Genomic DNA, 13,231 nt, shown 5'->3' on the forward strand with positions numbered 1-13,231 from the left:
AGGGAACTCATCGTGAAGTTAAATGCTTAATACCTTTAGAAACTCCTGGAAGACAACACAGGGGAAAAGTTTCTTGGCATTGATATTGGCAATGATTTCTGGTATATGACCCCAAAACAACAGGCAACAAAAGCAAAAATAGAGAAAAGGAACACATAGAATTAAAAACCTTCTGCACAACTAACCCTAACCCTAAACCCAACCCTAACCCTAACAAACAAATGAGAAACAAACGAGAGAGTGAAAAGGCCACCTATGGAATGGGAGAAAATGCCTGAAAACCATATATATGATACGGAATTAATGTTCAAAATATGTAAGGAATTCCTATGACTCAATAACAAAAAACCAAATGACCTGATTAAAATATGGTCAAAGGATCTGAACAGACAACACATATATGGTCAATAGGGATATGAAAAAAATGCTCAACCCCACTAATCATTAGGATTAGTGTAAATCACGATCAAGTATCCTTTCACACTCGTCAGGATAGCCATTGTTAAACAAAGTGTTTTAAAAATAACACATGTTGAAATGCATGTGGAGAAACTGCAACTCCTGGGCATCGCTGGTATAAATTTAAAATGGTTCAACTGCTACGGAAAACAGCACAGAGGTTCCTAGAAACATTTAAAGTAGGGCTACCACCCGACCCAGAAACTCCACTTCTGGGAACTGAAATCAGGATCTCAAGGAGACATCTGTACACCATGGTCTCTGAAGCACTGCTCACAGTAACTGAGAGGTGGGAACAACATAAACAGCTACGGACGATGTACAGAAAAAGGAGAGGAAGGGAGCAACGGAACGCTGCTCGTCGCAAAAAAGAGGAAAATCCCGTCACGTGCCGGCTGGACATTTAGGACGTTGTGTTAGGGGAAATCAGCCAGTCATGGATGAACACAGCTTGGTGCTACTTACATAAAGCATCTGAGGGAGTCAAACTTACAGAATGGAGAGTAGGACGGTGGCTGCCAGGGGCCATTCATTGGTGGTGTTCATCAGGCAAGATGGAAAATGCCTAGAGACCTACTGCGCGACACGGTGCTTATAAAGTTAAGAACACTGCACTATTAACTTAAAATTTGATTGAGGGAGATCTCATGTTATGTTTTTTTTAAATCACATTAAAAAGAAAAAATATTTCCTAACAGTCACCACTGAGGGCAGTATTGTCACACTTCCGAGCCTCCCTTTACTGCGGAGCTAGAGTCCGGCTGGGCCCTGGGAGGGCATGCACCTTCTCCGGGTCAAGACTCGACTTCCCCACCTCCACACACAGAACTAGCAAGGATGGGCTCCAGGGACTACCCTGCAGAGGCCAGAACATGCCAACTGGATACCAAACTAACTTCCAGATCTGGGGACTAGCAGAAATGATCCTGCCAGGAAATGGTCTGGTCAAACACTTACCCAGGTAAGTGGAATACGCTTGCATTGTTAAATATCAGGGCTTGAATGAAAATGTGTTTCTAGATTTAGGTAGGATCCAAACGAAGATAAATAACTAAATAGGGATGTAAGGGGTATAACTTCATATTATAAATATCCATTGAAACAAGTGTTACCACAGCCTGTACCTGAACAGACAATATGAAGTCTAATGTATCAACTTATATTCAACATTTCTAATTGAATGTATTAGAACACAGCTCATCCATTTCCTCTGATCACACACACTCATATATACATGTATATAATCTTTTATATTTATAAAATGTAATATATACACACATATAAATAAATAATTTCCAAAACAACTTTTTTCACCAGAAACAAAAAAAAAATCTAAAAAACAGTTTAGACATCAATTAAACAGCCTTTCTGTTTGATGTGGCCTCTTTGTACAAAGTGACTATTTTCTAGGTAACTTGTCTAAATATCACTCCACTAAGCTCTGTGGGCTTCCTTTTGTAAGTATCTACTTTTACCTTTTGCAGGTAAAGCACTGTTCCCTTTAGTACAGCATAAAAGGTCTTCCATCCTCGCTTGCCTCTTGGAGCTAGAAAAGGAAAACAAACGGGGAAAATTTAATTTGACAGAAATTTGCATTTTAAAAACAGAACCTGAAACATCAATGTGGTAACTGTTCTCCAACGCTCCTGGTTTATTTGCTACGGAGACTAACATGGCTCAGTGGTGAAGAATTTGTCTGCAATGCAGAAGCTGCAGGAGACTCAGGTTCAAGCTCCGGGTTGGGAAGGTCCCCTGGAGAAAGAGATGGCAACCCACTTCAGTATTCTTGCCTGGAAAATTCCATGGACAGAGGAGCCTGTCGGGCTGCAGTCCATAGGGTCCCAAAGAGCCAGACATGACTGTTAGCGACTTAGCGTCCATGCACGAAACTAATAATAACTAAAATTTTCTTGAGCCTCATTGTATAACAGGCAGTATTATTTCATTTAATCCTCACAATAGCCCTGTGAGGTAGGTACTATTATTCTTGTCTTTCTATGAAACTGAAGCACAGAGAAGTAACCTGCTCATGATCACATGACTAGGAAGAGAAGTAGGAATCTGAACCCAGGTGGTAAGGCTTTGCGGTTCGTACTCCGGTAGAGATAACTTAACGACTGGAAAAGCAAGTGGCATGTTGTAAATACATGTTAATCTAAGGGCTCATGAACCAGCGCCTTCAAGGCTTCATCAGAGTTTCTGAGCCATAAGAAAAAAGTCTCAGAATACAAAAGGACTCCTGGCCTTTCTCCCACACATCCACCAGCCCAATTGTAACTTTAATTATTACTCCTGTGGTAACCTGTAAGACCCCTCCAGCAGGTGCTGCCACACTATAACATGGTTTTTTTTTTTTTGTCTAAATGTCTCTGAGTAGGCTGTGAATAACCTGAGAACAAGATCCTTCATCTTCAGAATTCACAGAACCTAGTATGATGCAAGGCAGACATGAGGCACCTTTATAAAAATTCTCCAAGCGAATGTTCTTCCAGAAGTCCTTACAATCCCCATCTTTGTATTTTCCTGGACTATAAAGTAGAATTTCTGTATTGACTTACATAAAACTTTACAGATTATCCTAAAGTAAAAGCACAGATTAGCAAAACAGTTTACTATTCATTCTTAATCTTAATAAAATTAAAATCTGTAACCAGAAAAGGTTATTACCTTTTCTCTAAGGTTATTACATTTCTCTAAACGTGTCTACTCAACATGTAGGAAGGGCATTTATTCTTATTCTGTTATCAAATATTTGACTGCCTTTAACCTGGATGGTGAATAAATCAGAAAGCACATTATTTTCAACCATATCTTTTAAATGTCCTTTGACTGAAGAAACCTTAAGCTTGGAAACCAGGTGAACAGCCACCTACAGAATACAGGTGCTCCTGCCAATACCATACTGAGATATCCACCTGGCAAAATTAAAAAAAAAAAAAAAAGGACTCAAAACATCCGCTCTGCAGGTTTCCAGGGGAAATTAAAAAAAAAAAAATCATCCCATATGTCTCCACCATGTAAGGTTTAAAAATGTGCACTCAAAAATAAATGATCAAAAAATGTATACCATAATCTTCTTTATAAAGGAAAAAGAGTGGCTACTATAAAAAAAGCCACAGATCACTCTACGTATACATGAAGTAACAGCTGGGTGCACTGTTAACAGACGTCAGGTTCTGACCTGGGCCATGTGAGAGCAGCGCGCCCGGAAGCGGCCGCTGGTTGCAGGAGCTGCTGTGGTGCAGGAGAGAGGTGGCTGGTGTGCTGGGCCGTCGGGCTGGAAGGCCGACCAGCTGGTCCATGGCCCTTGTCTCAGACCTCTCCTCTCACCCACCAGCCCTCCCTTGATCACTCCTGACCAGTCCCCCAGCCTCTCAGGACCTCAGCAGCTTCATTTTAAAATGTGGATAATTCATATAACTTAAAATAAAACACTGGCTTAATGTTGGAAAAGAACTCAGACAAACCCTTCTGTTTTCTACAGGAAGAATGGAGGGCCTGGATTTGAAAGGCTGTTCCCAAAGCCCTAAAACTAATTTAGTGGCATTTTGAGATTCCTTCCATTCAAAGATTTACAAATCAATTTTTCTGCTTTTCAGGTAGAAATCTATTAATCTGTTACTAAGGTTGTGGCCCTAGAATCAGACCTCTGCCCCTCCCCTCAAATGGAAACCAACTCTTCTCATCTAAGTTTCAGAACTGGTTAGAACCAAGTAAACCCAAGATGGTGGAAGATTTGACTTCCAGTGACTTTGAGCCATATTAGCTAAATGACACACCCACTGGCCCCAGGACAGTTGACAATCGCCATGACAACAACTGCAATTAGAAAAGACCCTGATGCTGGGAAAGATTGAAGGCAGGAGGAGAAGGGTCAACAGAGGACGAGATGGTTGGATGGCATCAGCGACTCAATGGACGTGAATTTGAGCAAGCTCTGGAAGGTGGTGATGGACAGGGAAGCCTGGCGTGCTGCAGTCCATGGGGTCGTAAAGAGCTGGACACGACTGAAAGACTTAACAGCAACAACCATTGCAAAGCCCTTACAAGGACAGAAAAGGAGGGCTGCATCAGGTTGGGATACAAACCACACCCCTGTTTATGAATACTCCTCCCTCTCTTTCCAGTCTTACCTTTAACCTCAACTCTCCTATATACATCATATCTGCCTGAATGGGGTTGAGAAGTTGGTTTGCTCGCCGAGTTCTGGCTTCTTTCCATTCTTTGACCGTTGAATAAAGCCTGTGCTGTCCCAACAGCTGTCCTAACGTCCTAACGGCTGTGCGAACCCAAGCAGATAAAGAACCTCTTTGATGGAGACAAGGAGTCTCCATCTGGGTTAGGACCCAGTGTGGGTCTAGTGCACCAGTTTGGTTCCAAATTCATGTACCTGCTCACGAAAACTTTTAACAGGTCTTCACCATTACCACACTAAGCCGATCAGAAATGGATCCCAGCTAAACTGTGATCTAAAGTCACCTGGGGGTGACAGATGCTAAGTCAGGGAGCAGTAACCCTGAGTTCCATGTTCTACTTTTCCAGTACCCACAGAGGTTTAAAACTTAACCCTGTTTTTGGTCAGTTATAACGTAGTTGTTCAGTCCACACCACAATGCTAAGAATAAGACACTATTATTATTTCCATTTTACAGTTGGAACAGTATGGGTGCAAATGGGTGGAATTCAGGGAAGAAAGGGGCCACGGTGCATGAGATCAGGCTGGAAAGGCTTAGAAGCAGCCTCAGTGGCCCTGATTGTAAAGCCCCCCCCCCCCCACACACACACACACAGAGTGTGGCTATGGCTTCACATCCTCACAAGGAGCACTGTTCCTCAAGATGACGACCGCAGAAGAGTTAAATCTGATTTCACAACACGCATATCATTAAGTGCAGAAGCCTGGGGAAAGAGTCGTAACTCATTTTGGAATGAACATGGTGGGAGGAATGAGTGGGGTTACTGGCTGGGCCCTGGATGAATCCTACTGATGGACTCCAACACCAAGACAGTCGGCAGATGTATTTTAACAAATAGTTGGGTGCCTACTGTGAAAAGGTGTGTGCTGAACTTGATCAAAAGATACTTTGTGCACTAGTCTATGCTTTCAAGGCTATTTCTAACATGCATACTTGGAGTCCAAAGACCGCTTTCCTTCTCGAAAATAAGAGGATCGTGGCATATTTTAACTCTGACCAACTGCCTCCAGCCTAACATGAAAACAGGGTCTATTGCTTTTGTTTAAGGCTACCTTAATAGACATTTTCCACGAACGGCCACCGTCTCTTTAGATTTCACTTCACGTTTACTGTCACCGTCATCTGTTACTTCTGTGTCTCGGGGTGGTTTTGGAGGCCATTTTCACCTACCTCTTGGAACCTACACTTAGAAGTTCTTTTAGTGAGAGTCTTTTGGTGGTAAATATTTTTTATGTTTCATATAAAAATGTCTTTCTTTCATTAAAAATTGTAGGTGGACAATTAACTTTTTCCTATGAAGATATTACTTCCTGTCACGTGTAGGTTCAGCTTGCTTGGGCTTCCCATTTATCATCTCCAAACACTTGCAGTGATCATATGTTGAACACAGTCTCTCCACTGTCTCCTCTACTGAAACTTCTGCTACGCTGACTTTGCAGTCTACCCCGTCGGCAGGTTCCCACTCCCAATCCTTCTGTCCTCTGTACTACAAGCTGCGGCTTTCACCTCCAGTCCTCCTGGAGCACCCAGACCCACGGATGCCCTGAGGGCTCAGCCGCCCCAGGGGTAGCTCACCTGCTAGATCTGTATTCATTCCCGCGTCGTTGTTACTGGCTCATCTACTGGTTTAAAAGGTGTTTAAAAATGTTTCAATCACATTTAGATGTTTTACAATGTACGAGTTTTGGAATTCTTAGGCCATCATATCAGCAAAAGGACTTTCTAGTTCTTTATTTAAAGAATTTATTCACAAACTTTATAATCTAGAATTCATTTGTAGCAGGATGAGGAGATAAGGTTTGTGACATTGTACAGGAGACAGGGATCAAGACCATCCCCATGGAAAAGAAATGCAAAAAAGCAAAATGGCTCTCCAGGGAGGCCTTACAAATAGTTGTGAAAAGAAGAGAAGTGAAAAGCAAAGGAGAAAAGGAAAGATATAAGCATCTGAATGCAGAGTTCCAAAGAATAGCAAGGAGATAAAAGAAAGCCTTCCTCAGCAATCAGTGCAAAGAAATAGAGGAAAACAACAGAATGGGAAAGACTAGAAATCTCTTCAAAAAAATTAGAGATACCAAGGGAACAGTTCATGCAAAGATGGGCTCGATAAAGGATAGAAATGGTATGGACCTAACAGAAGCAGAAGATATTAAGAAGAGGTGGCAAGAATACACAGAAGAACTATACAAAAAAAATCTGCATGACCAAGATAATCATGATGATGTGATCACTCACCTAGAGCCAGACATCCTGGAATGTGAAGTCAAGTGGGCCTTAGAAAGCATCACTGTGAACAAAGCAAGTGGAGGTGATGGAATTCCAGTTGAGCTATTTCAAATCCTAAAAGGTGAGGCTGTGAAAGTGCTGCACTCAATGTGCCAGCAAATTTGGAAAACTCAGCAGTGGCCACAGGCCTGGAAAAGGTCAGTTTTCATTCCAATCCCGAAGAAAGGCAATGCCAAAGAATGCTCAAACTACCGCACAATGGCATTCATCTCACATGCTAGTAAAGTAATGCTCAAAATTCTCCAAGCCAGGCTTCAGCAATACGTGAACTGTGAACTCCCAGATGTTCAAGCTGGTTTTAGAAAAGGCAGAGGAACCAGAGATCAAATTGCCAACATCTGCTGGATCATGGAAAAAGCAAGAGAGTTCCAGAAAAACATCTATTTCTGTTTTATTGACTATGCCAAAGCCTTTGACTGTGTGGATCACAATAAACTGTGGAAAATTCTGAAAGAGATGGGAATACCAGACCTCCTGATCTGCCTCTTGAGAAACCTATATGCAGGTCAGGAAGCAACAGTTAGAACTGGACATGGAACAACAGACTGGTTCCAAATAGGAAAAGGAGTATGTCAAGGCAGTATACTGTCACCCTGCTTCTTTAACTTATATGCAGAGTACATGATGAGAAATGCTGGGCTGGGAGAAGCACAAGCTGGAATCAAGATTGCTGGGAGAAATATCAATAACCTCAGATATGCAGATGACACCACTCTTATGGCAGAAAGTGAAGAAGAACTAAAAAGCCTCTTGATGAAAGTGAAAGAAGAGAGTGAAAAAATTGGCTTAAAGCTCAACATTCAGAAAATGAAGATCATGGCATCTGGTCTCATCACTTCATGGGAAATAGATGGGGAAACAGTGGAAACAGTGTCAGACTTTATTTTTGGGGGCTCCAAAATCACTGCAGATGGTGATTGCAGTCATGAAATTAAAAGACACTTACTCCTTGGAAGGAAAGTTATGACCAACCTAGATAGCATATTCAAAAGCAGAGACATTACTTTGTCAACAAAGGTCTGTCTAGTCAAGGCTATGGTTTTTCCAGTGGTCATGTATGGATGTGAGAGTTGGACTGTGAAGAAAGCTGAGCGCCGATAAATGGATGCTTTTGAACTGTGGTGCTGGAGAAGACTCTTGAGAGTCCCTTGGACTGCAAGGAGATCCAACCAGTCCGTTCTAAAGGAGATCAGCCCTGGGTGTTCTTTGGAAGGACTGATGCCGAAGCTGAAACTCCAATATCTTGGCCACCTCATGTGAAGAGTTGACTTAGTGGAAAAGACCCTGATGCTGGGAGGGAATGGGGGCAGGAGGAGAAGGGGCCAACAGAGGATGAGATGGCTGGATGGCATCACCGACTTGATGGACATGAGTTTGAGTGAACTCCAGGAGTTGGTGATGGACAGGGAGGCCTGGTGTGCTGCGATTCATGGGGTTGCAAAGAGTCGGACACAACTGAGCGACTGAACTGAACTGAACTGAAGGAGATAAGAGGTGCAGACCGGATGAGCGATACTAGAACACGGAACACCAGTGAGGAGGCTACTATAACCACCCACACGAGAGAAAAAGCCCACAGTGTGGATAGAGGTGCACAGTCAAGACGAAGACCTGGACGGGGAGAGGTGGCGGCAGTGATAACTCAGTAGCCACACCACGTGCTCTGAGCACCGGGCAAGCACTGTAGATGTCCTATTCAATCCAAACAATCCTTTCAGTTAGGTTTCCCTGCTTCTATTTTACATTGTGGTTTCCATTAACTACATTTGCAGTTCTGAGAGGAGGAAGCTACCAAGCGGGCTACCTGTGTTTGGATTTCAAAGCAGCCAATTAGCGCAGTTTAGACAAGGAAGTATGTTCTACAGATACATTCAGGGGAAACTTCCGGTGGCAATCCTTTGCAAGGTCGGGCCTGCTACCCCAGTTAAATAAACACAGTGGGCAGGGATGGAGAAGACAGGACGGGGCTGGGGGTGGGGGGCGAGTCAGGTGTGTCCTCTGGTCTCACGGACGCCTTACGGCATCCGGGCTCACCACGATGAAGCTCGGACCGGAGGCAGGGCCCTGCGTCTGCTCTGGCCGCTACTCGCCCAGCACTCTGCAGAGCACTAACGACTGCAAGCAGCAGCGAGAGCAGCGGCTGACGTTGTTGAGAACACGACTGTTTCAAGCACTGCTCCAAAACTGGATGTGGGGGAAACGGTCCAAAACTGAAGCCCACGGCTGCATATTCTTCATTTCGCAGACATGGGCTCTGAGGTTTCACTAACGTGTACCACCAGGTGCCCCAGTGCCCTGCTCACTTTTACTTTGGTTTGTGTGCAGGGAAAGACGGGTCAAACCAGACTCAGCAACAGCGACTCGATTAACGCTGAGATACAGGGGTGATATTCAAATTAATACAAGAAACAAAAAAGTCAACAGGCCTCTGATTATTCTACATCTCTCTCTTTCTCTCTCTCTCACACACTCACACACACACACACACACACACTACACATTTCTGCAAAAGAGAAACTGGCAGTTGTCCCAAACCTAAGTGGTAGTGGAACTATCATTAAATCTTCAGTATTATAAACCAGTTCTTCTTAATGTCCTGATCTCATCTCTATTATATATTTGAATAAGTCTTCTTGGAAATACAAAGTACAGTGAACAATATTTTGGCTTCAGTTATTACCAGTGATCTTTAAAAACAGTTAAATGTACAATTCAGAACGAAAGCACAGCTGTCACCCTTTTTTTCATGAAGAGGAAGGTATGAAATACTCCCAAGCAATGAAATATTCAGTGAAGATTAATGATGGTACATAGTTATTTGTTTTTCATGTATTTTTATATTATGTATTATTATGTATTTATGTATTTTTATTTATTGTTTTATTTTATTAATTCACCAAAAGGTGTAAGCTTCATGCAGAGGTTTTATCTGCATGCTGTTCTCTAGTTTCTTCTGAGCTCAACTGGGAGCAGATTGCGCTTAAGATCTTACTGCTCCATTGTTTCTATTTGCATCAGAATCTCGGCCTGTTTTTGACCACTCCTCACTGCGGGTTCCCTGACTACCTACTTTTTTCTTTTCTTCAAGTTTAATATCAGACAGACTTAAGAAGCATAGAAAGACATAGTAGGTAGAGTTCTTTTCTTTTAATACAGTTAACCTTTCTTTCCTGTCTGTTGGCTTGAAAAACGTTCTTCCATTGCCCTAGTAAAATGACAAAAATTTCATTTTTCCCCCAAATAGTAGAGGAGGTCAGTAAGCCATATCCACATTGCTGAGAAAGAATTCCTTAAGTTATGGCTTGAAGGATAACAATGCAGGCCCTGCCAGGCTAGGACACAAGGGAAATTTAAGGACGTAACAATTTAACGTAAAATATTTTTAATTTCCGTATGGCAATAGAGAAATACATTTAAAATATAGGGAGGGAGGGGATGTATGTATAATCATGGCCGATTTGCATTGCTGTGCTTCCCGGGTGGCTCAGTGGCAAAGAACACACCTGCAGTGCAGGAGACGCGGGAGACTCAAGTTCAATCCCTGGGTCGGGAAGATCCCCTGGAGGAGGGTGTGGCAACCCACTCCAGTATTCTTGCCTGGGAAATCCCATGGGCAGAGGAGCCTGGTGGGCTACAGTCCAAGCAGTCAAAAAGAGTCAGACACAACTGGACTGACTGCACACATGGAAGAAACCAAGACAACATTGTAAAAATTAAAAAAAAATAAAGTTTATACATATATATATTTATATATACACACACATATATATGATGGCATACCAATGAGGCCATTCCAAAATAAATCTAGTACCTTGCTGAACTTGGAGACAAAGATATGCTCAGTAAAAGCCTTCCTACACTGTACAACTGGGACACATCTGTATGAGATTTGAAAAAGGTACACGACATTTCTAAAGTTTCATTCCCTAATGACTATCTGAAAACTGGGCAGAATTCTTAGAGTATCTTTCTTACAGCATGAAGAGATATGCTACCTTGGCAGGAAGCAAGCTGACACAGAGTTCTGCTCTACGTCACTGAGGCAGCTGGAGGTCCACCCAGGCAGGGCTGGGGGTGGGATTTGCTTTCCATGATGGGTGTGCAAAGGATTTAGATAAATTCAGGGATGACAGCCCTCCCTACAAACCATTATGTGAAGTTAAGGGTAATCCTTTTATGTTAATCCCTAATTTCCCTTCATAAAATATCCTCAGGCACCACCATAAGAAGTACTGTTTATGTGTTCAGTCAGTCACTTTAATCGCTCCGTCATGTCTGACTCTTTGCGACCCCATGGACTGCAGCACGCAAGGCTTCCCTGTCCATCAGCAACTCCTAGAGCTTGCTCAAACTCATGTCCATCGAGTCAGTGATGCCATCCAGCCATCTCATCCTGTGTCATCCCCTTCTCCTCCCGCCTTCAATCTTTCCCAGCATCAGGGTCTTTTCCAATGAATCAGGTATGCACAGCAGGTGGGCAAAGTATTGGAGCTTCAGCTTCAGCATCAGTCCTTCCAGTGAATACTCAGGACTGATTACCTTTAGGATGGACTGGTTGGATCTCCTTGTAGTCCAAGGGAATTTCAATAGTTTTCTCCGAATCCACAGTTCAAAAGTATCAATTCTTCAGTGCTCAGCTGGGCTTCCCTGATAGCTTAGTTGGTAAAGAATCGGCCAGCAATTCAGGAGCCCCCAGTTCGATTTCTAGGTTGGGAAGATCCCTGGAGAAGGGATAGACTACCTACTCCAGTATTCTTGGGTTCCCCTGGTAGCTCAGCTGGTAAAGAATCTGCCCATAATGTGGGAGACCTGGGTTCGATCCCTGAGTTGCGAAGATCCCCTGGAGAAGGGAAAGGCTACCCACTCCAGTCTTCTGGCCTGGAAAATTCCATGGACCATATAGTCCATGGGGTCACAAAGAGTCAGACATGACTGAGTGACTTTCACTTCACTTCAGCTTTCTTTATGGTCCAACTCTCACAGTACTCTTACCTAGAATATCCCATGGAGGGAAGAACCTGGTAGGCTGCAGTCCATGGGGTCACAAAGAGTCGGACACCACTGAGTACTTTCACTTTCACTCACATCCATACATGACTACTGGAAAAACCATAGCTTTGACTAGACGGACCTTTGTCGGCAAAGTAATGTCTCTGCTTTTTAATATGCTGTCTAGGTTTATCATAGCTTTGCTTCCAAGGAGAAAGTGTCTTTTAATTTCATGGCTGCAGTCACCATCTGCGGTGATTTTGGAGCCCAAGAAAATAAAGTCTGTCACTTAATTTTTCTGAGCGTGTGTTAGTCGCTCAGTCGTGTCTGGCTCTTTGCGACCCCATGTACTATAGCCCATCAGGCTCCTCTATCCATGGGATTCTCCAGGCAAGAATACTGGAGTGGGTTGCCAGTTCCTTCTCCAACCACAAGAAGTATTATTAAATCTTAACTGAGTAACTCAGACACTCAGATTTCTACTTAAAGCAATGAGTCCCAGCCATGCACAACAGAAGTTACCTTTGGGAGAAAACTCACACTATTAAGCAAGTGATAGTGTTAATTATCCCCAGGTTTATAACAGAGTGGTAGAAATAAAACAGTACTATTACTATCTTATATTTCTAAATAATTTACCTTTGAAACATTTAAGGCAATTTACACATTTCAAAAATATCAGTTAATCTTTATAATCTTTCTTTACGACTGAGAGCTGTTGTATGCCATCAACTCTATTTTATAGAAGGAAAAACTAGGGCAGCCTTAAAGGAACAAGAAGTATAACATATACCTATGGTTTTTCCATGAAAAAATATCTCCTTTTCATAACAGAAGCAGGTTTATGTCATTGGTAGAGAACAGAACCTGAAACACGAGAACTGGAAGAATAGGCTCCTCCCAGGATGCCCCTGGCAGGCTGAGGTTGACTCTGGATGTTATTCTATTCCTTTAAGAAGTCAAGACTCTTACCCTAAATCGATCTTTCTGGAATGGCAGTAAGTACTCTGGACCGAGAGCCTGGAAACCCGGCTTTTGTTCACATCCTTATGTCTACTGTTTCTCTGATTTTCAACAAGTTGCCTAACATCTCTGGTTATAAAATCTAAAATGACACCATAACACACCATAATTACTTTACGACGTTGTTCATTAAGGTTATTAAGGACACAAGCCCTACCCCTAAAGAGTTCACCTTATCAGTGAAACTTAATACAACATGATAAGCCGTATAAACCAAGTGGTAGCAGGGCACTAACCCCAAAATATCACCGCGGGGGTTTGCAGCAGGTAAAGAGGGG

At 42.8% G+C, this 13,231-nt stretch overlaps 1 protein-coding gene across 4 annotated transcripts in view; it reads right to left on the reverse strand.

The window, feature by feature from the left end:
- Positions 1 to 13,231, reverse strand: part of PSD3 (pleckstrin and Sec7 domain containing 3) — a 314,418-nt gene that overhangs the window by 59,072 nt on the left and 242,115 nt on the right. For all 4 annotated transcript variants that reach the window (XM_068972089.1, XM_068972088.1, XM_068972087.1 and 1 more), the window contains one exon: positions 1,935 to 2,005. In XM_068972089.1, the coding sequence (XP_068828190.1) occupies positions 1,935 to 2,005 (71 nt within the window). The remainder of the gene's footprint in view (positions 1 to 1,934; positions 2,006 to 13,231) is intronic.

Source organism: Capricornis sumatraensis, chromosome 4 (genome assembly GCF_032405125.1).
Source record: "Capricornis sumatraensis isolate serow.1 chromosome 4, serow.2, whole genome shotgun sequence".
NCBI classification, from domain to species: Eukaryota; Metazoa; Chordata; class Mammalia; order Artiodactyla; family Bovidae; genus Capricornis; species Capricornis sumatraensis.